The sequence below is a fragment of the Martes martes genome, assembly GCF_963455335.1.
Source record: "Martes martes genome assembly, chromosome: 15".
NCBI classification, from domain to species: domain Eukaryota; kingdom Metazoa; phylum Chordata; class Mammalia; order Carnivora; family Mustelidae; genus Martes; species Martes martes.
Genome location: NC_137903.1, coordinates 4,979,146 through 4,999,749, shown reverse-complemented (window position 1 = coordinate 4,999,749; position 20,604 = coordinate 4,979,146). Strand labels below are relative to the sequence as shown.

General features: G+C 51.4%; 2 protein-coding genes across 2 annotated transcripts in view; both read left to right on the top strand.

The window, feature by feature from the left end:
- The window catches only part of COPA (COPI coat complex subunit alpha), a 43,813-nt gene extending 34,482 nt beyond the window's left edge, over positions 1 to 9,331 (top strand). Inside the window, exons 18-33 of the mRNA XM_080824262.1 lie at positions 242 to 404; positions 506 to 652; positions 1,562 to 1,751; positions 1,870 to 1,965; positions 3,333 to 3,421; positions 3,614 to 3,737; positions 4,758 to 4,847; positions 5,027 to 5,136; positions 5,535 to 5,612; positions 5,775 to 5,843; positions 6,389 to 6,525; positions 6,757 to 6,943; positions 7,029 to 7,139; positions 7,462 to 7,623; positions 8,227 to 8,421; positions 8,697 to 9,331. Of these exons, the coding sequence (XP_080680388.1) occupies positions 242 to 404; positions 506 to 652; positions 1,562 to 1,751; positions 1,870 to 1,965; positions 3,333 to 3,421; positions 3,614 to 3,737; positions 4,758 to 4,847; positions 5,027 to 5,136; positions 5,535 to 5,612; positions 5,775 to 5,843; positions 6,389 to 6,525; positions 6,757 to 6,943; positions 7,029 to 7,139; positions 7,462 to 7,623; positions 8,227 to 8,421; positions 8,697 to 8,756 (2,008 nt within the window). The 3' untranslated portion in view covers positions 8,757 to 9,331. The remainder of the gene's footprint in view (positions 1 to 241; positions 405 to 505; positions 653 to 1,561; positions 1,752 to 1,869; positions 1,966 to 3,332; positions 3,422 to 3,613; positions 3,738 to 4,757; positions 4,848 to 5,026; positions 5,137 to 5,534; positions 5,613 to 5,774; positions 5,844 to 6,388; positions 6,526 to 6,756; positions 6,944 to 7,028; positions 7,140 to 7,461; positions 7,624 to 8,226; positions 8,422 to 8,696) is intronic.
- Positions 9,332 to 12,720: 3,389 nt separating this feature from the next.
- Positions 12,721 to 19,014, top strand: PEX19 (peroxisomal biogenesis factor 19). The gene is made up of 8 exons (XM_080824175.1): positions 12,721 to 12,806; positions 14,197 to 14,306; positions 14,725 to 14,890; positions 15,333 to 15,418; positions 16,091 to 16,252; positions 17,015 to 17,191; positions 17,418 to 17,462; positions 17,626 to 19,014. The coding sequence occupies exons 1-8, from the start codon at positions 12,737 to 12,739 to the stop codon at positions 17,707 to 17,709; spliced, it is 900 nt and encodes a 299-aa protein (XP_080680301.1). The 5' UTR covers positions 12,721 to 12,736; the 3' UTR covers positions 17,710 to 19,014.
- Positions 19,015 to 20,604: the final 1,590 nt, after the last annotated feature.

Below are 20,604 nucleotides of genomic sequence, written 5' to 3'. Positions count from 1 at the left end.
ATGAGGAAAGATCATACCACATGCCCTGTGTTTTCCTGCTTCGTACAGAAGAAGGAGGAGTGTGGTATTTAGTTCTGCTCTCTTTTCAGTCGCTTCCCATCTATACCATGGTGCAGACGGCCCTTGGCCAAAGAGCAGTGAGAAGAGAAAAAGTTGTGTCCTAAGCTTGTTCCAGGTCCTCACAGGCCAGGTTCCCCCCTCACTGGCTGAAAGTGGTGCCTCCTAACTCCTCTGTTTGCAGGGACTACGGCATCATCCGAACTCTGGATTTACCCATCTATGTCACGCGGGTGAAGGGCAACAACGTGTATTGCCTGGACCGGGAGTGTCGTCCGCGGGTGCTCACCATTGATCCCACGGAGTTCAAGTTCAAACTGGCCTTGATCAACAGAAAATACGACGAGGTATGAAACGAGAATGCACACTAGGGATGTGAGTGGGCCAGCACTCGTTTTTCCCTCTGAGTGACCTCTCCGTCCTGCCCTCCCCCACCCCGAATGTCTAGGTGCTGCACATGGTGAGGAACGCCAAGCTAGTCGGCCAGTCCATCATCGCTTACCTCCAGAAGAAGGGCTACCCGGAAGTGGCACTGCATTTCGTCAAGGACGAGAAGACTCGCTTTAGTCTGGCACTTGAGTGTGGAAACATTGAGGTGAGGGAGACGTGGTCACGAGCCCCGTGTCATTGCAGAGAAGGTGAGAGGGTTAAGGTCACGTTGCGAGGATGTCATCCTGGGCGTGCTTCTTCAGCGAGTGTGATGGGATTGGAGATTGTTCTAGCTGTTAGGTAGAGCTGTCTTCCTCTTGCTGTTCGCTACTTCCTGTCTCTGCTTCTGCTGTAGCATCGCTGCTGTTGTCACTCTCGGTCATTCTGGATTTATTAACTTCTAGAATTGGAGCAGCATCACATGGAATCCGAACAGTCTCATTATTTCCTTCACTTTTCACTTGCTGATTGGCCGCTTAGATGAAGAAGCACTTGTGAAATGTTGCGACCTAGAGGGGCGCCTGCCGGCTCGGTCAGCCTCTGACTCTTGATCTCAGCTCGGGTCTGGATCTCAGGGTCCTGAGTTCAAGCCCCTCCACTGGGTGTGGAGCCTACTTAAAAATTAAATCAAATTTTAAAAGATACTGGGACCTACAGAGTGCAGGCATTACTTTTAAATGGGGAGAGGGCTTAGGTGAATTGACTTTCTAGTTCTGAACTTCCTTCTTTTGTTATTTCTTCTGTCTTTCATAAAGCCCCTGACGAGCTTCAGACTTAGCAAGTAGCAGAAAAGGTAACTAAGTAAGAAATGGCCCTACAGAGTCAGCAAATGGTCGGAGATGATTTTGTCATAAAAGTGAATTTCTGAGGAGGAGGAGAATGTGATGTGATTCCGTGGAACGACAGGGACTCTGTTCGCTGATAGGATCTTCAGTAGAATTAGATGGAGCGCTGGCAGCAATTGCAAGTGTAGAGTCTGTGGGAGATTTCTGTGGAGGCAGATGCTTTGACTGAAGGCCCCGGTTTTGAGTCACAGTGTCTGCCAACCTGTTAACTCTGACCCTGGGGCCTCTAGATTGCTCTGGAAGCAGCCAAAGCGCTGGATGACAAGAACTGCTGGGAGAAGCTGGGAGAAGTGGCCTTGCTACAGGGGAACCACCAGATTGTGGAAATGTGTTATCAGCGCACCAAAAACTTCGACAGACTTTCTTTCTTGTACCTTATCACTGGCAACCTAGAGAAGCTTCGCAAGATGATGAAAATTGGTGAGTTCCCGGAAACTAAGGATGGGAAGAGCCGTCCTTGGCGGGAAGGGGAAGCAAACGGAGAGCGAGAACTTACGAGAAAAGACCTGACTCGGTGTCTCTTACCGACCTTCTGCAGCTGAGATCCGAAAGGACATGAGTGGCCATTATCAGAATGCCCTCTACCTGGGCGACGTGTCCGAGCGGGTCCGGATCCTGAAGAACTGCGGGCAGAGTAAGCGAGCGTGCGGGACTCCCCGGCTCTCTTGGGGCTTGGACGGTGTTTTCTCTGGGTGGCGAATTACCCACGCGTAGGGGTGAGGTATTTCCCTTTGTTGTGCATTTCTCCAGAGGAGACAGCATGCTCCCGTCATGCTCAGAAGACGTTCTCCAAGCCCAGTGGAGGTACAGCCAGAGTATTCGGTCTGGCCGAGCACTCCGAGGGAGACAGTTAATAGTCATGGCGGAGCCACGCGGTCGTAGCGCGTCCTGAAGCAGAAACCCTAGTAAATACGCTTGGTCCGATGCCGTTAGAGTTTTAGTCTTTCATGTCCAGCCAGCAGGTTTCACTCATTTACCTTTTGATTTATTTGTTTATATATTCAAGGGTATTTCCTTTTTTTTTTTTTTTTAAGATTTTATTTATTTATCTGACAGAGAGATCACAAGTAGGCAGAGGCAGGCAGAGAGAGAGGAGGGGAAGCAGGCTCCCCGCTGAGCAGAGAGCCCGATGCGGGGCTCGATCCCAGGACCCTGAGATCACGACCTGAGCCGAAGGCAGAGGCTTTAACCCACTGAGCCACCCAGGCGCCCCCCAGGGGCATTTTCTGAGGGCCCACTGTGTACCAAGCACAGTACTAGCATTTGAGGTACGCTAGGAAACAAGAAAGGTGAGAGACGTGGTTTGGGCGGAGGAACTAAACAGTAACGGGGTCAGACTTGCCGTGTGTTGTGAAGGTGGAATCGTGACTTACGGAAGGGCTGGATGTGTGACGTGAGGAGTCGGGGAAGATTCCAAGATTCTTGTCAGCACTGATGAGAGAACTTAAGGATAAGCAGCTGTATTAGTTGCTTACTGCTGTGTAGCAAATTATCCCGAAGCCGAGTCTTTTAAAACAACAAATGCTGCTTACCTCAGTTTGCAGCATCGCTTAGCTGAATGCCTCCGGCTCAGTGTGTCCCAGGAGTCTGCGATCAGGGTGTCGGCCAAGACTGCAGCTGTCTCAAGGCGTGAGTGGGGGAGGCTCTCCTCCCACGCTCTGCAGGGCCGCCGGCGGTCCTCAGGGTCTTGTGGGCTGCTGGCTGGGCGGTGTCCGTTTTGTGTGGGTGTCTCTTCAGGGCACCTCACAGCGTGGCAGCTGGGTTCCCTCAGAGCAGGCGATGGCCTCCAAGTGGAGGCCACGGTCTTTGTATCCTAATCTCAGAAGTGACAGCGCCATCACTTCTGTCATGTCTCGTTCATTAGAAGTGCGTCACCAAGTCCCTTCCGCACGGCAGGTGTGGGTGTGGGGGCGGATTTTGCACAGCCTTGAATCTCAGGAGGCAGGGGACGCTGGGGGACGTCTGGGAGGCTGTCTGCCACGGTGTCTGTTTCCTCTACAGAGTCGCTGGCCTACCTCACAGCTGCTACTCATGGCTTAGATGAAGAGGCTGAGAGCCTGAAGGAGACATTTGACCCCGAGAAGGAGACTGTGAGTCTTTGCTTACCGGGGTGTCTGGTTACAGGATGAACTGAGATCTGGGGCCAGTGTAAATCTAGAGATGTTCCTCTCCCACCTGGTTACCAGGAGAGGCAGAGAAGCCGAGGAGATCAGAGGAGGTCCGTAACCTTCCCTGCACGATTCCTCACAGCTGTTTGCTTTTCGCCTCCTTCCACCCTTCAGATCCCGGACATTGACCCTAATGCCAAGCTGCTCCAGCCCCCCGCACCCATCATGCCGTTGGATACCAACTGGCCCTTGCTGACTGTGTCCAAAGGCTTCTTTGAAGGTTCCATTGCCAGCAAGGGTAAGTGCCCGCCCCTCCGTGGTGGTTTTGTTGTTTGTTTTGTGAGGAGCTGTCCCACAGAGCTCCCTCAGCTTCTTCGTCCTTTCTTCTGCGTGAGCATCATGGAGCACGGAGATGCCAGTCAGAGCTATGGTACATGCTTTCAGAAATTAAATAAAAGCATTATGAGATGATGAGAATTTGGAAAATAGGGGGAGAAAGGAAAGTTGTGTCATAGTCCGGGCCTCCGACGACTGCTCTGAACATTTGGGTGCGTTTCCTTAGGCTTTTCCATATGTGTACGTGTACAGTCCCGTTCAGTATTTCATTGTTCATGACGTATGGTCTTAACGGCACCAGGGCCGCATGCAGACGTGTGCCCTGCTTCGGTTTTCTTGGCTTCGTCTCCTGGCTTGTTTTTCTTGGCTGAGAGCTTGGATACACCCCTGAGCATCTTAGTCCCAGCCCTGCTCGTTCCTCCACCTCTCTCTTACCCTTTGTCCCCATGCCCTGTACACACTGTGGTGGTGGTAGCTAAGCAGAGCTCTCAGCAGGAATCTCTTCAGAGTTGCTAAGTAAACGATGGTTTAAGAGGGGCACCTGGGTGGCTCAGTCAGTTGAGTGTCTGCCTTTGGCTCGGATTATGCTGCTAGAGTCTTGGGGATCGAGCCCCACATTGGGCTCCCTGTTCAAGGCGGAGTCTGCTTCTGTCTGACCCTCTGCCCCTCCCCCTTACTTGTTCAAGCACACACACGTCTCTCTCTCTTGGAAATAAATAGATAAAATCTTTTTAAAAAATGGTTGAAGAGGCAGGTTTTAGTAGCAGGAAGGCCTTTCTAACTCTCTTTCATTCCCTCTCTCTTTGAAACCTACTGCAAGTTAGCATAGCATATATCCTATAAAAGTAAATAACAAACAAGAACTTTAAGTGGACACAGCCTTGGCACCTGCTTTTGCAAGGCTGCAGCTCGCCTGCAGAAAGGGCCAGACCCCAGACTTGCCAGCCGCGCCGAGCTCCTTTTGTTCCTTCTCTCTGTGCAGGCAAGGGGGGTGCGCTGGCCGCCGACATCGACATCGACACTGTTGGCACCGAGGGCTGGGGAGAGGATGCGGAGCTGCAGCTGGATGAAGGTAAGAGCACACTTCTCGGACTGTCCTGGCAGGATGGTGGCCTGGGTGGGGGCTGGGTTGTGGGGCGGCCCTGCAGGGTTCCAGACCATGGGACCCACAAAGATCCTAGCATTATGCTTTCTTTGGGCTAAGATTGTGTCACTCTGCAAATCCACTTTGAGCCTGGATTTTCCCTACAGACGGGTTTGTGGAGGCTGCAGAAGGTCTGGGGGATGATGGTCTTGGCAAGGGACAGGAAGAAGGAGGCGGCTGGGATGTTGAAGAGGACCTGGAGCTCCCTCCTGAGCTGGTGCGTGGGGTTCTCACCCTTAGAAGGCTCCCTCTGCTTCTCCTTGTGCCAGCTGCCATCCTTACCGCCCCCGACCTGTCCTGAGGTTCCCAAAAGGCAGGGAGTCTAGACCCTCCTGGTCTGATGCCTGTCTCCATTTGAAAGAAGGGAGGAGATAATCAGGTTGTGCCAACAGCAGCTTATGAAAAGGCAGCAGGTTTTGTTGTCTGAATTGGAGCTTTTGGTTTTTGTTACTGGTGGAGCTGCTCCTGTTTTGAGGGTCTTCTCCCACAACCGTCCCCCTCCCCCCCCCCCCCCCCCCCCGGTGGAATCTGGGAACAAGGTAAAGGGCGGTGTTCAGACTTACCAGGGCAAGTGCTTGACCGGCTTACAAAATGACTGACCTGTTTTCCACCTAGGATATACCCCCTGGAGCAGCAGGGGGCGCTGAGGACGGGTTCTTTGTGCCCCCCACCAAGGGAACCAGCCCGACTCAGGTACGCAGGGAAGCACAGCCGTGTGGGTGTGACTGGTTCTGAGCTGGCTATACTGGATTAACGTGTGAAGACTGTGCTCTTCTGCTGCAGATGCAGAGTGGAGTAGTTCGGGAGGAGAAAGTGCAGAGTGTCACTTGGCTTGGGTTTTCTGTTTCTTGATAGATCTGGTGCAATAACTCTCAGCTTCCAGTCGATCACATCCTGGCCGGCTCTTTTGAAACAGCCATGCGGGTAAGTCTTAGAGTAGCGTTGGCTCTTGTTGGCTCTTGAGGCCCTCGCTCAGGTCCTCAGGGAGGTGACTGACTCCTCTTAACCAAATGGAAATTAACCTGCGCATAAGGGCAGAGGTGTGTCTTTATCGTGGAAATCCTCATCTGGCCTAAGGAGACTTGCCTCATAAGGCCGCCTTCTCACTTTCCATTTGGCTCAGTAATCTCTTCAGGCAGATCCCACCAGCCACCTTCCCCCATGTATATAGTCTGTTTTCGGGCTCGCATCAGTGAAGTCAGCACCCCTTCACAAACAGGTGTGTGAAACACTGAACCATGCGTTACGCTGACAGTAACTACAGATGCAGCAGCCACAAACCTTTCCTCTGTCGACGGTGTGTCAGGCACTATCCTAAATGCTTAACAGGTGTTACTGAATGCGGTGGGTCCTGTAACGAAGTGTAATTTACAGATGAAACAAGTGCGGAGCAGTTAATAAGCACCTTGCCCAGGGTCAGCTCATTTCTCAGTGGTCAGTTTTTGTGTTGCTTTCCTCCTGTATTCCAGCTTCTTCACGACCAAGTGGGGGTCACCCAGTTTGGCCCTTACAAGCAGCTGTTCCTACAGACCTTTGCCCGCGGCCGTACCACCTACCAGGCCCTGCCCTGCCTGCCCTCCATGTATGGCTATCCTAATCGCAACTGGTAAGGCCCCTTGCTCCTGACTTCTGTCTCTTCCAGCTTGGGGTAGGTACTTCAGGTGGTCGCCCGGGGGACGGTTAACCGCGTCCCAGAACTGAGGTTTCCTGGTAGGAAGAGAACTTCGGCTTGACGCTCCGTGAGGCTTGGTTTCTACACCTGTGTGCGGGTCCCCCTCCCGTTCCCCCCACTGAGCCCCGGTTATCCTGTCTTCTTCCTGCTTCTCCACGCTCGCAGGAAGGACGCGGGGCTGAAGAACGGTGCGCCGGCCGTGGGCCTGAAGCTGAACGACCTCATCCAGCGGCTGCAGCTCTGCTACCAGCTCACCACGGTGGGCAAGTTCGAGGAGGCTGTGGAGAAATTCCGCTCCATTTTGCTCAGCGTGCCTCTTCTCGTGGTGGACAACAAACAGGAGATTGCGGAGGTAGGAGGCGCGGCCGCTTGTCCTGGTCCTGGGCTCGCCCACAGCCTGGCCTCTGCGCCGTGACCTTGCTTCGCCCTCTCTGCAGGCCCAGCAACTCATCACCATCTGCCGTGAGTACATCGTGGGTCTGTCCATGGAGATAGAGAGGAAGAAGCTGCCTAAAGAGACTCTGGAACAGCAGAAGCGCATCTGCGAGGTACAGTCTCTGGGCCTCTGCGCCGTACAGAGGTGTCCTCCCCTCTCCCATCCAGTAGGTCGGAATTCTTGACTTCTAAACCCAGATTTCAGCCTGGGGAGTAAGAGAGATTTGGGCCCACTTCTGCGAGGAGAGAATGTATTTCTTCATTGCATCAGGCCTCCACACCCAGGGGGCAGAAGGATCCCTCTGCCGTGTAGTCCGTCCCGTGTTTGTTTGCTTTGTGTCGTGTTGAATGCACGTGCAGCAGCCTCGAAATGATCTGTTGATCTGTAAAGCTGTGCGGCCTCAGCCTGGCATGTGTCCCTCCTCTGTCCGCCAGATGGCAGCCTACTTCACCCACTCAAACCTGCAGCCGGTGCACATGATCCTGGTGCTGCGGACCGCCCTCAACCTCTTCTTCAAGCTCAAGAACTTTAAGACAGCTGCCACCTTTGCTCGGCGCCTCTTGGAACTCGGGCCCAAGCCGGAGGTGGCTCAGCAGGTAGATGGGGACTCCTGTGAACATGAAGGACTCGGGTCTCTTACGTGGAGGGAGTAGGAGAGCCAGGCCCTGGCCTCTGAAGCAGAGTGCGGAGGAACAGCCGGCCTCGTCGCGGAGCGGCGGGTGCGCCTCCTCCTGCCCCTGGAAAGGGAACTTCGAACTCATTCGGCCGTGGTGCAGGTGTAAGAGCGACCTGCTCCCTAGAATACCTCCTGCCTTCTGTGCCTAAGCCCTTCCACCTGTTAGTGCCACCGCTAACCTCCACACACACGGGCCGCTACTTGTATTCTCTAGAAGCGTTCTTCTCGGGGGTCGAAGCCAGTCTTACTCCTTTGAGTCCTGGCCCTGATAATTCCCGACTTGGTGGAGGAATATGGGTCTAGGTCCGTGGAACCACTTTGGTATTGAGAAGGGGAAATCCTGACAGAGCGGGAGCAGTGATTGCGACCCTCCGCACATGTCCTGTGTGAAGGACACACTCTGTGTCCACTCAGGACGGTTGCATCTTGAATCAAAGAAACTCCTCAGTCCTAGTGCTGAGATCATTTGAGTTGTGGTTTGCAATGTTCAGTCCTCTTCAATAAAATATTTCATCTTCCTCAGACCCGCAAAATTCTGTCTGCCTGTGAGAAGAACCCCACAGACGCCTGCCAGCTCAATTACGACATGCACAACCCTTTTGACATCTGTGCTGCATCCTATCGGCCCATCTACCGTGGAAAGCCAGTGGAGAAGTGTCCGCTCAGCGGGGCCTGCTATTCCCCGGAGTTCAAGGGTCAAATCTGCAAGGTCACTACAGTAAGTACTGTCTTCTAGAAATGCATCCAGGACTTTGAGGGAAGAGGAAAGGGAAAGAAGCATGTGGGTCCTTTTTTCCTCCTGTATTTGCCTGTAGCTCCTTGAGGCAGTGATACTGAAGAAAGCTGGAGCTTCTCCCACTGCTGTTTACTGATCAGTAACAGATGTTAACAGTGAATCCTGCTGTATGCCCTGAAGAGTGGAGGGAGTAAGCTTTCTGGGCTTTTTGCCCTCACAAATCCTTCATTTTTTTTCCTCTGTTTCCTTTTCCGCAGGTGACAGAGATCGGCAAAGACGTCATTGGTTTAAGGATCAGTCCTCTGCAGTTCCGCTAAGGCCCCCTTTGGTGTGTGCAAGTCAATCACCCTATTTTCCTTCGGGGAATCTCTCTGTCCTTCCAGCTCCTCCTTCCTCAACTACCCTTCGGATCATTGACATTTAGCTCTCCTGCCCTAAGACCTAGTGTCCCTTTCTCTTCTTCTGTGGCTAATCGGAATGTCTACACGTGACTCTTTGTCCTCTCCTCAAGGGTGACTACAGCTGTGGTCGCTGTTGGCCTTGCCTCCCTAGCTTCGATCGTTCAAGGAACAAATGAAAACTCGGTGACGCACATTTGCTCACTGAATTCCTTTAATACTTATCCTTTCCCTCCCCACTGTCTTTGTATTTTCCTTGGGAAAGAAGCAGGATGTAATAAATGAGATCAGTCAGAGCAAACCCTTAGCCATCCCCCATTTTCCTCGGACATTTAAGCTCCCAGACAAGTACCCTCTGTGTGCCCAGAAACTTTTATAAAGTCTGAGGAGAAACTTGTTTTCCAAAAATGCACGTCACTGTTTATTGATTTGTTCTTCATAGTCATTGTTCTTGTGCTTTGTTTCTCACCCCTTAATAAAGTAAATTTCTAAGAGTTTTGTGATTCCATTTGTTTCCCAGACACCCTCATGTTCCTGCACCGTGTAGCTGCCTCACCAAAGCAGACAGCTTTTTTTTTGTAATCATTATGCAATTAAAGTTACTTACTTAGAGTTACTTGTAATTTACATTACTTTTGTAAGTAACAAATGCCCTTTGTCTTTTTTTAAAAAGCACGTATCGTTCATATATTAAACTGTGAGAACGTAGAAAGCAAGTAGCTCCCCTATTCCATGACTGATGACAGTGCCCTTTCCCACTTTTGCTTGTTAGAGCCAGACTGAGCACCTACCACCCATCTTTCCTACTTGTCTCTGTTCTAGATGTTGTACAGTAATAGACAAGTGTAAGATTAATAAGTAATACGTTATGTTACAACCGTTACCTTGGCAACCGCGGTAGTTTGCTTGTCATGTGCTAAGACTACACTGGATAGAGTGACATCCTGTGCCTGTGATTAGAGTTTGTACTTTTTTTTCATTTTAAATTCATGTTTTCAATAAACAATATGTTCATTCATGTAGTTCAAAACTCAGTAAAAATAAAAAGCTATTCTGTAACATCTTTCTTCCACTTTTTTCCTCAACTGCCCAGTTCCTGTTACCTTCCTCCAGACAGGGAGCCACTCTTGGCATCCTTGTATGCTCCAGCGGCTTGTGTGTCTGCCGACAGACAGAAATATGTCCTTCCCCGTTCCCCTGCTATACATACATGACGCATGCCACTAAATGACTGCACCTTGTTAGTTTTATCATGTACTGCATTTAAGATATTTTTCTATATCGTATGTTAGGTTCTCTTTTTTTTACTTCTCTGCATAGTGTACCATTGTACGATTTAGTTCGTAGAAGTTGCCTTCTTTGTTGATGCATGTTTAGACTGTTTTCACTCTTTATTATAAAAAAATGCTGCAGTGAATGACTTGAACATACATTGTACAGTTTGAGGAAATGTGTCTGTAGGATAAATTCCTCAAGATGGAATTCGTGCACCAAAGAGCACAGGCCTTGATATTTTTTTAGCTTTAAGAGCTGCTTGCTTAAACTTAATATCCCCAAACAAAGCCTGCCCTCTCAAAAATTTGCATACTATTTTGATGACACACTTTCAAGTTGTCAACATTCTTTCTGTAAACGTAGGCAAGTTGGTGATAAATTTTGGCAAAAAAAAAAAACTTGTAAGTTTAAAAGTTAAATTATAAAACTAACTTTGCACACAAACAAACTATTCTGAAAGGGGGTATATGAAAGAAGGACAGCCCATGCTTCCTGAAGCTCATGTTACTGGGGAAACAAAATGGATATATGTAAGATACTTGTGAATATCAGGCAAGAATTTGAAGTTGGTCATTAAACAGTGGAGACCCATTGAGTCCTTAATCGAGAGAATGATACAAAGAAAATGCTGTAGGGGCAGCTGGATGGCTCAGTCAGTTAAATGTTGACTCCATCTCAGGTCTCGAGCTCAGGGTCATGAGTTCAAGCCCAGTGTTGGGCTCCATGCCTAGCTCCACACGAGGCTTGGAGCCCACTTTTTAAAAAAAGCTGTAAAATACTATTTTGCAACAGTGTTCACTATACATTAGAAGGGCAGGAGGTGAATAAATATGAAGATGAAGTTTTAGGAATGTCATTAGTAAGAAGAGAAAAAGCAGAAGCAAGTTTAAGAAATGATGCAAAGTGTGTGTTTTCAACTCCATGTTGTCTCAGTTACCTCCAGTATTTTCCTTATTAACATGCTTGTTAGAATTACCTGTCATGTGGGCGCCTGGGTGGCTCAGAGGGTTAAACCTCTGCCTTCAGCTCAGGTCATGGTCTCAGGTCCTGGGATCAAGCCCTGCATCTGCTCTCTGCTCAGCAGGGAGCCTGCTTTCTCTCCCTCCCCCACCCTCCTCTCTTCCTACTTGTGATCTGTCTCTCTCTGTGTCAAATAAATAAATAAAATTTTTTTTAATAAATAAAATCTAAAAAAAAAAACTTGTAATGTGCTTGATAGAACGATAGTCATATTAGAGACACGCATGTAAGCAGTTTGGAGTTGAGTGGAGAAGCCTAGAATAGATTCTGGTACATGTGTTGAGAAAGGGGTTAAACGGAGGGGGTTTCCATTATAGAAGTTCAGAATTGAGAGAACTTCAGCGTTACATAGTTGCCATCTGAGGCCTTGGGTGGTGAAGTGTTTTGAACAAAGTTACAGAATTGGGACTGGGGCTTCAGTTTTCTGACTTAAGTGCAGAATGTTCTCTCCTGAGTCACACCACTTGTGCCTGGGGCAATACAATAGGTTTTGCACGGTATGATTTTAAAAATCTGTGAAGGAAAGAGGAAGGTACTTAAACTTGTGCATGACACAGAACTCAAGTCTGTGCTTGGGAAGCCAAGGACAGAAGGTGGGAAGTGACTTCATTCACATGTAATTTCTCCCTTTTAAGCTCCATAGCACTTGATCCTTCGTTTAAGACCTCTACCGTGTACCATCCTTGCGGCCCGTCGGACCCCACCTCCAGCCCAGCCCCTGGGCCGCGGTTTTACAGCAGGGGCTGGGCCTGCCTGGCGTCTCCCTCCGCTGTGCCCAGCACAGGATCCTAAACAGTGGATGCCCTCCAAGGGCTCAAGTGGGCTTGCGTCCAAGGGGTTCCGACCCGTGTGAAGAGGAGGGGAGGGATGTGTAGAGTTGCCCCTTTCCGCGCCTCCCCCAGCCTCTCGGGGTTGGAGGGTGGGTTCCGTCCGGAGAACAGGACATGCGTCAGGGAAGGCAGGTCTACCACGACTACACTTGAATCGCCCCCCGGCTCGTTCCAGGGCCCCAGACTGACTTTTTCCGCCTGAGTGGCTCCAGCTGACACGGGTTCTAAGTTCCGAGGCCTGTGTCCTTCGGCCTGGCCGTCCTGATGGGGAACAGGCGGTGACAGGGAGCCGCCGGACTCGTCAGGGTCCGGGCGGGCGAAGAGCGGCCCGCGAGCGTCTCGCCCCGGCCCGGGAGCGGAGAACCCGGCAGGGACGGCCCTTGCCGGCGCGGCGGCGGCGGGGAGACAGGGAGCCGGGGGAGTAAACTGTACGGAATGCCCGAGTGCGTCGAGTGTCAGGGAAAACGATGACAGAGCTCCTTCTCTGGATAATGCGAGAAGTTGAAATAAAGGAAGCCAGGCTACTGAGTAACCTGGCAGAAGTTAACAGTAGGTTCCCCTCCGTTAGTTCAACGGTTCCTGGCTCGAAGGGAGGAAACAAAACAAAACAAAACAAAAACAAAAACAACCCACAAAGCTTCCTGTCCCTTTAAAAATGGCGGCTCCGCACCGACCTGCACTGCTATTGGTCTCAGGAGGGGAAGGGGCGGGGCTCGGGGGCGGGGCGCAGGCGCCTCGGAGACCCGCCTCCTACGGCAAGCCGGAGAGAGCAAGATGGCTGCTGCCGGGGAGGACTGTGGTGCTGGGGCCGACGCTGACCAGGAATTGGAAGAGCTCCTGGAAAGTAAGAGCTCGTTATGGGAGAGGCCCGAGGGGGCGGTTGTAAGGGCTCATTCGACGGTAAACTGAACCTGAGATATTGGGGGCGGAGCGGGAGACGCTCTCCAAAATGTTAGCCGGCGGCGGAGGGTCAGCCTGCGACTCCGAGGAAGATCTCTGGGTCACGCTCTCCTTCCTCCGCGGCGGGAGCTAGGGAGCCACCGTGGGCCCCTGAGCCTGTCAGACCGTTGGTCTCCGGGCCGCAGGGAAAGCGGTAACGCACCGGCCGGCGTTTCGCGGTCCGACCCGAGCTCCCCTTGCTCTAGATGAGCAGCTTCCTTCCCGCCGGCCGCAGCGTTCGGTCCTCGGTGGCCAGCGACCCCGACGCTCACCGACGGCTTGCTTGAAGCGTCGACGGGCCCGTGGCGCGGCCTTCTGTGCGCTGTCCTCTCCTCACTCGCCTTCCGCCAGGCCTCTCACCTTTTCCTCAGCAGGCCCCATGCCGGTGCTCTCACCAGTCAGAGCTCAAGCCCACCCCCTTCTGCGGCCTTGGGGGCAGACAGTTCACCCTCCTCCGAGAGGCGGAAGGTTCTTTTCTGCCTTAGCCCTGACCTCCGCTGCTCTGTTGGCCGCTTGCCCGCCGTGGGCCGTGCCCTCCCCCTAAGCCTGGCAGGCAGTGTTGGGGTGGGGACTCGGGTTGTTCAGGGCAGAGGTGAGTATGTGTTGTCTCTCGCCCAGCCACGGACATGTGGGGAGGTGGAAGGATGAGCAGAAGTCAGGAGTGCCAGGCGGCCGTGTGGATTGGCACACAGCTGCAGAGAGACCGGAGGGAGCTCTGGGAGCTTGGCCTGGGGGGTGGGGGGGGCTGAATCGCAGGATGAGGGAAGGGAGTTGAATGCTCTCCCGGGAGTAGAGCGCGGTCCCTCAGTCGGTGCTAGTACCCGGACCCATGGGAAGCGGGGTGGAGCATCATGTGGCTTCTGCTTTCTTGCCAAAAATGAATCCCTCGAGGGCTCCAGAGTGAGTTCAGGGGCCTATGGATGTCTGTGCTCTCTGCTCCTCTTGGATCCGTGGATTTCTGGGGAATCATTAGATGTGGCAAGGAAGGCACTGTGTGGAGGGAGAGGTCTTTGCAGAGCTTTTCACTGCCTCCCCCCCAGCTCTGAGAGAGATGCCTCTTCCACCTTGAGGGATTTTTTCTGCTTTGATCACATAAATTGGGTAATGAGGAGGGAAGTGGGAAGCTTATTGAGGGGGGCCCAGGAGAGGGAGACAAAAAATAATTTTTTTTTAGGAAGGTTGGCACTTTGAAAGATTGTTCTCTTAATGCTTTGCCCAGAACTACCCCTCCCTGACCCCAGCCTTGCATCCTCATGCATCCCCCAACACACACACTATGTCTCTTGTCTCTGAAGGTGCTCTTGATGATTTCGATAAGGCCAAACCCTCCCCAGCACCCCCTCCTACTACCACGGCCCCTGATGCTTCGGGGCCCCAGAAGAGATCGCCAGGAGACACTGCCAAAGTATAAATTCCGCCCTCTTAAGGGAGGGGGAGGGGATGGGCATGCATCTCTGAGCAGAGGTGGGACAGGCCCCTGTGGGTTGGAGTGGTCTGGGGGGAGGAGGCCCTGGCCTTACACTGCTGAGTGCTCTTTCAGGCCTCAGTCCTGGTAAACAGGGACTTTTGAGGATGGACTGGTGGGATCTCGAGGAAGTTCTTTGAAAAAAAAGTAGGTTTCAGTGGTTGGTTTGGGAATGCCACCCCATACCCTTTCCTCAGTGGCCTGATGCCTTACTTACTGTTCTCCTAAAGAGAGGTAGTTAGAATGTCCAGCAGAGGTGGGCAGGAGGGAAGCTCTGCATTTTCCAGAGCCACTGCCTGTGGCTTGTGTCAGAGGGTTGCCGAGTAAGACATGCCTTTTTGCCACCCCTTCCCTGCAGGATGCCCTCTTTGCCTCCCAAGAGAAGTTTTTCCAGGAACTGTTCGACAGCGAGCTGGCTTCCCAAGCCACTGCAGAATTCGAGAAGGCAATGAAGGAGTTGGCTGAGGAAGAGCCCCACCTGGTGGAGCAGTTCCAAAAGCTCTCGGAGGCCGCGGGGAGAGTGGGTGAGGAGCCTCCCCCAGGGCTGGAACACTGGGAACAAACTTATCCCGTCTTTGTTGCCCAAGAACGCGAGAACCTTCAGTAAAGCCGAGAACTCTCAGTAAAGCTGATAGTGCTATCACAGCCGCCATGGGGTGGGGCCTGGAGATGGGAAGAGGGATGGCCACAGGGCTTCAAGAAAGGAATGAGGCTGGAAAGTCCTTGAAAAGATTGTTGAAAACCGACCACTTGAAAGGTCACGGTGTTGTGGGTGTCATCTTGGAGAACAGACTGACACACACAGTTCTTGCAGATTGGTGAAAATGGCTGTGAAGATAAACACAGGACTCAGATTTGGAGTGCTGGTGATCCACCAGTAAATGTTGCATATCAAGCTGATAACCAGGTCAGTCTGGGTAGAGACAATTAAAACCTGAAGACCTTGTCTTTCTTCATCTTCCTTAGGCAGTGACGCAACCTCCCAACAAGAATTTACGTCTTGCCTGAAGGAGACACTAAGTGGACTCGCCAAAAATGCCACTGATCTTCAGGTGAGGGAACGGGGTGGTGCCCACCAGGATCTCTCACGCACAGGACAGCAGAGTCTTAAAAGACAGACCCTATCTCGTAGCATGTGAAGTCTGTTTCTGCCACACTGTTTTGCTGCAGGCAAGTTTAAATAGTTCTTTCCCACCTGAGGGGGTGGTAAGCATCCCAAGAAGGCCATATACAGATCTTCCTCAACTGATGAATCCACCATAAGTTGGAAATGTCATAAGTTAGAAATGCATTTAATGCAGCTACCCTGCTGAACATCAAGCTTAGCCTCGCCTGCCTTAAACACGTTTAGAACACTTACATGAGCCTGCAGTTGGGCAAGGTCCTCCACACAAAGCCCGTTTTCTAATACGGTATTATCTCGTGTAATTTATTAACTGCTGTGCCGAAAGTGAAAAGCAGTGGTTGTGGGGGGGCGGGACGTCACCAGTGGGACAGTTGTTGACCCTGGTGACAGTGTGGCTGCCTGGGAGCCATGGCCACTGCCCAGCATTACAGGAGAGTATCCTCTGTATCTCACCAGCCTGGGAAAAGATCCAAATTCGAGATCCGAAGTATAGTTTCTACGGAATGTGCGTCCCTTTTCATGCCATCCTAATAAAGTTGAAAATGGTCCGAGGTCAGAGACCACCTGTATTGGCTCACCTCCTTCCTGTCCTTTCTAGAACTCAGGCATGTCAGAGGAGGAACTGACCAAGGCCATGGAAGGGCTGGGCATGGATGAAGGGGAGGGGGAGGGCAACATCCTCCCCATCATGCAAAGCATCATGCAGAACCTCCTGTCCAAGGACGTGCTGTACCCATCCCTGAAGGAGATTACCGAAAAGGTTTGTGAACTTGTGTTTCTGCTTTTCCTCCTGGTTGTCCGTTGCGTCAGCCCCTGTGGGCTACTTCGTGTGCCTAGAGCCTACAGAGCTAGAGAGTAACTCGAGGGCACAAGCCGTGCACTCTTTTCTCCTTTGTGTGTTTGGAGCGGGAGGGTACCACACCAGAGATGTTGAAGGTGGAAGGGGCGGTCCTTCAGCTCTGGTCTCTGTAAACTGGTTTCGGACTGCTGTCCCACCAGCCCTTTTGCTGGTTTTGTGCTATGCACAGTTTAAGAGTAGTGTCAAAGATGGCCCTGCTGTCAGGGGGCTTACAGTTTCGCTCAAGAAACAAAGTACAGTAGTAGAAGCTTTTCCGTGTCACAGTACTACGTGTGGTCAGGTGTGGAGTGAGCAGTGTAGACCAGGAGTTAGCAGGCCAGGGTCTGGGAGGACCGAAGCCAATTCTCAAGCTAAGAATGGTTCTTACAAGTTTAAAATTGTAAAGTCAAAACAAAAAGAAGAAAGACTCTGTGACCGAGCTCACACATGGCCCGTAAGGGCTAAACTAGGACTGTGTAGGCCTTCCCCGAGAAGTGCGCCGCCCTCTGGTGACCACCGGTGCTAGCATAGCCGGTCGTCTGGTCGGAGTCAGTGCTGCTGCTTGACACTGAACTCGCTTCTTTAGTTTTTATCTTCCTCCGTGCCCTCCCCTTCCTTTCATATTTTATTGTTTTTCATATTTAATTTCCTTTCCTCTCCGTTGTTCATTAATTCTTCCCTTAGTATCCAGAATGGTTGCAGAGTCACCAGGAATCTCTTCCTCCAGAGCAGTTTGAAAAGTACCAGGAGCAGCACAGTGTCATGGGCAAGATATGTGAGCAGTTTGAGGCCGAGACGCCAACAGACAGCGAGGCCACTCAGAAGGCTCGTTTTGAGTTAGTGCTGGATCTCATGCAGCAGGTAAGGTCTCCTCTGCCGTCTGCCCACTGGTGCTGTCTGGGTGTTCGGTGGAGGAGGGGTCTGGGAAGAACGCCACACCGCCAGACCCAGTGGAGGAGGGAGCACAAGAGAGGTCCCAAAGCCTGGCCCCCAGAAGACGGGAGAGACACCACGGGTCAGATTCCTCTTTGGGTTGCTCTGTTGTTTTCTAGGATCTTTTCTTTCTCAAGTTCCTCTTATTTTCCAGCTACAGGATTTGGGCCATCCTCCAAAAGAACTGGCTGGGGAGATGGTGAGTATGTCTTCTAGATTTGAATCTGAGTCCCAAGTCTCTGCAATTCTGTCATCTTTAATGATTTCACATGAGGCGATCACTGTGGCTCTGGGGGAGGCACCTTCGGAAGCTCTTGCTTGAGGTAGGAGCCGTCATCTCAGTCCCTCCGTCTCTTCTCCAGCCTCCTGGCCTCAACTTCGACCTGGATGCCCTCAATCTGTCGGGCCCACCAGGTGCCAATGGCGAACAGTGTCTGATCATGTGAAACACAGCACGTGTCTGTCACTGAGTCCCAGCCGTGGGGAGCATCTGGAGTCAGCAGAACCACTGGGAGCCGAGGCAGGAGAGCCGACTCGAGAGCAGTCTGCCCGCTGCCCTGTGTTGTCCCAGCTGACTGGGACTGTGCCATACCAGCTGAGGCTTTTACTCTGTCTTTCTAGAAACATGGCCTATTGTGCGGGCCATTTCTTTGGGCCCTATCCATGTGGTTTCTGCTGCTAGCAAAGGCCCAGCTACCTTCCAGGTGAAGAAAGGCATCCCTCGTGGGGCATGTACTTTCTTACCTCCCAGATAATGTTATATATGGCCACACTGATGTTCACATTTGCATTCAGGGTCTTCGTGCCTTGTCTCTACTCCTTCTGGGACCTGGGGAGCAGAGACAGAGTCCTGGGACTCTGTATTTCTCTAGTTCTTTTGGGCAGAGCCTTTGGGATTGATGGGGAGAAACTTAGCCTGGGCTGGGACTCGAGGTCTGTCACCATGTCCTCTTGCCTTCAGACAGACCGTTATGAACTCTATGAAGGAAAAGGAGGTGGGGGGTTTTGCATCTAATCACAGTAGGGTTGAGAGAGAAGCCCTGGGATTCTCCTCTCTTTAGGTGCTGAGCCTTCAACTCCCTGTTCCAGCCTGAGAGCTCAAGTGCTCTGGGATCTGGGTGAAACCAGCCCTTGACCTTCCTCTGCCCCCTGCCTCTCCTCATCTTCTCTCTTTTTAAATACTCGTTTATTCCAACGCTTCTCTGGAACCCAACTCTGACAAAGAAGGGCCATCTTATATCCCCTCATCTGGGCCGTCCACCACTCTGATTGGAAAACATATATAATTACAGTGTCAGGTCTAGGAAATGAATGACTGTTCTTCCCCAGATACGTTCTGGCTTGTTTGAGACCTCTGATTTCTTTGAATCCTGTCCCTTGATTAAGCAGGTGACTTGGGAACGGGAGTGGAGTGCAGCCCGGGTCCTTTTTCTTGACTAATAAATATTCTGATTGAGGAGCGTGGCCTGTTTTTCATTCAGGTCTTTCTCGGATCTTCCTCACTGTCTGTAAGCCGCAGTGAGGAGTGCTTGCAGACTAATTCTGCATAATCTCGTGGTGCTGGGTTCTACCGTCACCCGCCTTCCCCAGCTCAGTCTGCGCCTCACTTGGCAAAGGAGACTGAATGGCCATCTTGCCTCATTCCCTCCCTCTGGCTGTTTCAATCTGGCAAGCCCTTCAGTTGGTACTGTACCCTAACATTTGACATTCTTATTATTGTTAGTAGTATATTTTTAACCTTTTCTTTTAAATTACAATTTTTTTTTTTTTTTGAGTTGACCTTGCACTTCTCCTTGCATCCATGGGCCTTGGCTGCCAGGTATTGGTGGGCACTCTGGTCAGGCCAGCTGGCTGTCCCGTTCGGCACTCAGAAGATGGCGCACAGAGCAAGGGTACATTGAGCATCTCAGTCACTCGGTGCTCCTGCCCTGCCACTTCCCTTGGGTAAAGCTTTTCACCCCTTAAAGTGATCCTGCATGTTCTGCGGTGTTGACAAGGGAGGAAGTGCTCTGAGGGCCTCAGGCTGTTTGGGAACATCCAGCCACGGTTCCTTACCAGAGTGCGGAAGCGCCCCAGTCTGAATCCAAGACTCGACTCCTCTCGAGGAGGTGGGCACGGTGCAGGCGACTTGTGATGGTGGTCACAGAGCCCGAAGGGCTAAAGTCTCTCCATCTAGCCCCGGCCAGAACTGGACGATGGTAGAGAGGGGAAGGGAAGAACAGAGAGGCCCCAGCCCTTGATCCACGTGCCTCCTGTCCCGTAGGGGCGGCTGGTTTTAACAGATTCTCACTCCTGCTGGCCTACTCCAGCCTTACTCCAGGAGTCGAAACAGATGCCCTAGTCCGGTCCTGTTCTGTTCCCAGGCCAGGCCATTTGTTTTCATTTTGATTGAACATAGACAAATTGACCTCCAGTTGGTTACTGTCTGTTCCCAAAGCATTATTTGACTGATTCTGGGACTTGGGGAAGGACAGAGCAGTCCTTCTCAAACTGTCTTTGGTAAAGGATCAGGCTTTCTGCTTTACAAATACCCAGTCCTTTGTATCCTAAGATGTGTTTCCGTGACAACGGTGCAGTCCTCACAGTATGCTGCCCACCCCACAAGCTCCTGCATACCTGAACTGACCACATTCCTTTCAGCATGAGAAGTCCACAGATTGTGCACTGGGATATCACAGCAATGTCAAAATGCTAAAAGGTGTCTAAACACTCTCAGTTACTAATTCATCATGTCATAGACTAGTGAGAAGACCGTTCACAGACTGGTACAAGTCTTTGAACCACGTTGAATAGCACTGCTGGGCCCTCCCCGGGCTCCGTAGCTCCGTCAGCCGCACAGACAGTCTCGGGACCTGTTCTTTCTCACGTGAGGATTTTGCCTCTTGTGAACTTGCTTCTTCGGCAAGGTGTGTCACTGTAAGGATATTTATAGTATTTTTCTAGCCTTTTCTCTTGCTTAAAAATAACCATCACAGGGTTTAGGTTTAAGCTCTATGAGGAGTTTTTATGCTGCTCTCAAACTTTAAAGGAGCTGCCCCTTTGTCCCAAAATATTGTACGTTAGATAATAAATTTATAGTTGTTTGGATGGTTTCATGAATTAAGAACTGAATTCCTATGGATTTTTGTGATAATGAGGATATTTTCCTGTGACTCTGGACCATCCTGGCGAGGGCCCTAAGAGCCCTCTGTTGAGATGGCTTTGGGGGACTTGGAGAAAACGATGGCCCACAGGAAATGAAGTTGAGATGATGGACCATATGAGAAGTGATCAGAAGGCCTAGAGGAAGTGAATGTGTATTATGCTGGAAAACCCACTGGCTGACCATGTTCCTCAGGAAG

What these genes read in the sequence shown, in the direction of transcription:
- PEX19 (XM_080824175.1), top strand. Translation starts at nt 12,737, where the DNA reads ATGGCTGCTGCCGGGGAGGACTGTGGTGCTGGGGCCGACGCTGACCAG. An exon ending in TGAAGGAGATTACCGAAAAG is followed by an intron (nt 16,253 to 17,014) that starts GTTTGTGAACTT and finishes TTCTTCCCTTAG; the next exon opens with TATCCAGAATGGTTGCAGAG. An exon ending in TGCTGGATCTCATGCAGCAG is followed by an intron (nt 17,192 to 17,417) that starts GTAAGGTCTCCT and finishes CTTATTTTCCAG; the next exon opens with CTACAGGATTTGGGCCATCC.